At 70.2% G+C, this 1,853-nt stretch overlaps 1 protein-coding gene across 1 annotated transcript; it reads left to right on the forward strand.

Annotated features, from left to right (window-relative positions):
- On the forward strand, positions 1-1,643 carry UTS2R (urotensin 2 receptor). The gene has a single exon (XM_025363249.1). It carries the CDS (start codon positions 90-92, stop codon positions 1,257-1,259), a length of 1,170 nt encoding a protein of 389 aa, XP_025219034.1. The 5' UTR covers positions 1-89; the 3' UTR covers positions 1,260-1,643.
- Positions 1,644-1,853: the final 210 nt, after the last annotated feature.

Consider the following 1,853-nt stretch of genomic DNA (forward strand, 5'->3'; position numbering starts at 1 on the left):
CCCACAGGCTGAGCTGGTTGCCCACAGGTGCCCGCGCCCCATCTCAGGGAGTGACCACCCAGCCCTGAGCCGATCCTGAGGGGTCAGAGATGGCGCTGACCCCCGAGTCCCCGAGCAGCTTCCCTGGACTGGCCGCCACCGGCAGCTCTGTGCCGGAGCCGCCTGGCAGCCCCAACGCAACCCTCAACAGCTCCTGGGCCAGCCCGACGGAGCCCAGCTCCCTGGAGGACCTGGTGGCCACGGGTGCCATTGGGACTCTGCTGTCAGCCATGGGCGTGGTGGGCGTGGTGGGCAACGCCTACACGCTGGTGGTCACCTGTCGCTCCCTGCGCGCCGTGGCCTCCATGTACATCTACGTGGTCAACCTGGCGCTGGCTGACCTGCTGTACCTGCTCAGCATCCCCTTCATCGTGGCCACCTACATCACCAAGGAGTGGCACTTCGGGGATGTGGGCTGCCGCGTGCTCTTCAGCCTGGACTTCCTGACCATGCACGCCAGCATCTTCACGCTGACCGTCATGAGCAGCGAGCGCTACGCCGCGGTGCTGCGGCCGCTGGACACCGTGCAGCGCCCCAAGGGCTACCGCAAGCTGCTGGCGCTGGGCACCTGGCTGCTGGCGCTGCTGCTGACGCTGCCCGTGATGCTGGCCATGCGGTTGGTGCGCCGGGGCCCCAAGAGCCTGTGCCTGCCCGCCTGGGGCCCGCGCGCCCACCGTGCCTACCTGACGCTGCTCTTCGCCACCAGCATCGCGGGGCCCGGGCTGCTCATCGGGCTACTCTACGCGCGTCTGGCCCGCGCCTACCGCCGCTCGCAGCGCGCCTCCTTCAAGCGGGCCCGGCGGCCGGGGGCGCGCGCGCTGCGCCTGGTGCTGGGCATCGTGCTGCTCTTCTGGGCCTGCTTCCTGCCCTTCTGGCTGTGGCAGCTGCTCGCCCAGTACCGCGAGGCCCCGCTGGCGCCGCGGACGGCGCGCATCGTCAACTACCTGACCACCTGCCTCACCTACGGCAACAGCTGCGCCAACCCCTTCCTCTACACGCTGCTCACCAGGAACTACCGCGACCACCTACGTGGCCGCGCGCGGAGCCCGGGCAGCGGCGGAGTCCGGGGGCCCGTTCCCTCCCTGCAGCCCCGCGCCCGCTTCCAGCGCGGCTCCGGCCGCTCCCTGTCTTCCTGCAGCCCGCAGCCCACTGAGAGCCTCGTGCTGGCGGCGGCGGCCCCGGCCGGACCTGCGCTCGAGAGTCCCAGGGACCCGGCGTGAGCACGCGGAGGGGCGGCTGGAGTCCAGGCGGGGACGGGCCCCAAAGCCTCAGCCACTACCGGGAGCCCCTCTGCAGAGCCCCCCACTCCGAAATCACAGGCCCTGCCCCTCCTCCTCAGTCCCCTTCCGGAAAGATCCTGCTCGCTTCCCCTCAGTGCCCTCGCCGTGATGCCCAGAAGCACCCACCCGCCTCCCTGAGGGTCTCCAGGAGGCTCCACTCCAGTCCCAGCTTCTGGGGACCGAGGGCAGCAGGCACCAGTGCCCGGCCCGTGTGGAGACCATGGCGCGGCTGCCGCCCCCGGGACCCTCCTCCTCTCAGCCAGCGTCCCCGCGGCTCCCGTCCCAGCCTGTGTGACTCCATCCCTTATGGCTTTGCCACTGGAACAATCAACCCTGAGCTGGCTTCCGTGTCCTGCCTCAGCGTGGGGGATGCCACATCTGAGGGGTGGGAGGATCAGCCGGCAGGACCCCCAGCATGACACCGGCAGCTCAAGGAGGAGCCTGTGGGTCTGGCTGGGGTGAGGGGTGCACCTGCCTTTGAGGTCTGTGCAGGCAGCTGGTCTGGCACTTGATATGGGGCAGGGAAGGTGGCCA

The sequence above is a fragment of the Theropithecus gelada genome, chromosome 16, assembly GCF_003255815.1.
Source record: "Theropithecus gelada isolate Dixy chromosome 16, Tgel_1.0, whole genome shotgun sequence".
Lineage (NCBI taxonomy): Eukaryota > Metazoa > Chordata > Mammalia > Primates > Cercopithecidae > Theropithecus > Theropithecus gelada.

Bases quoted from the DNA above. Each gene is read 5' to 3' on its own strand.
- UTS2R (XM_025363249.1), top strand. From the start codon at position 90: ATGGCGCTGACCCCCGAGTCCCCGAGCAGCTTCCCTGGACTGGCCGCC.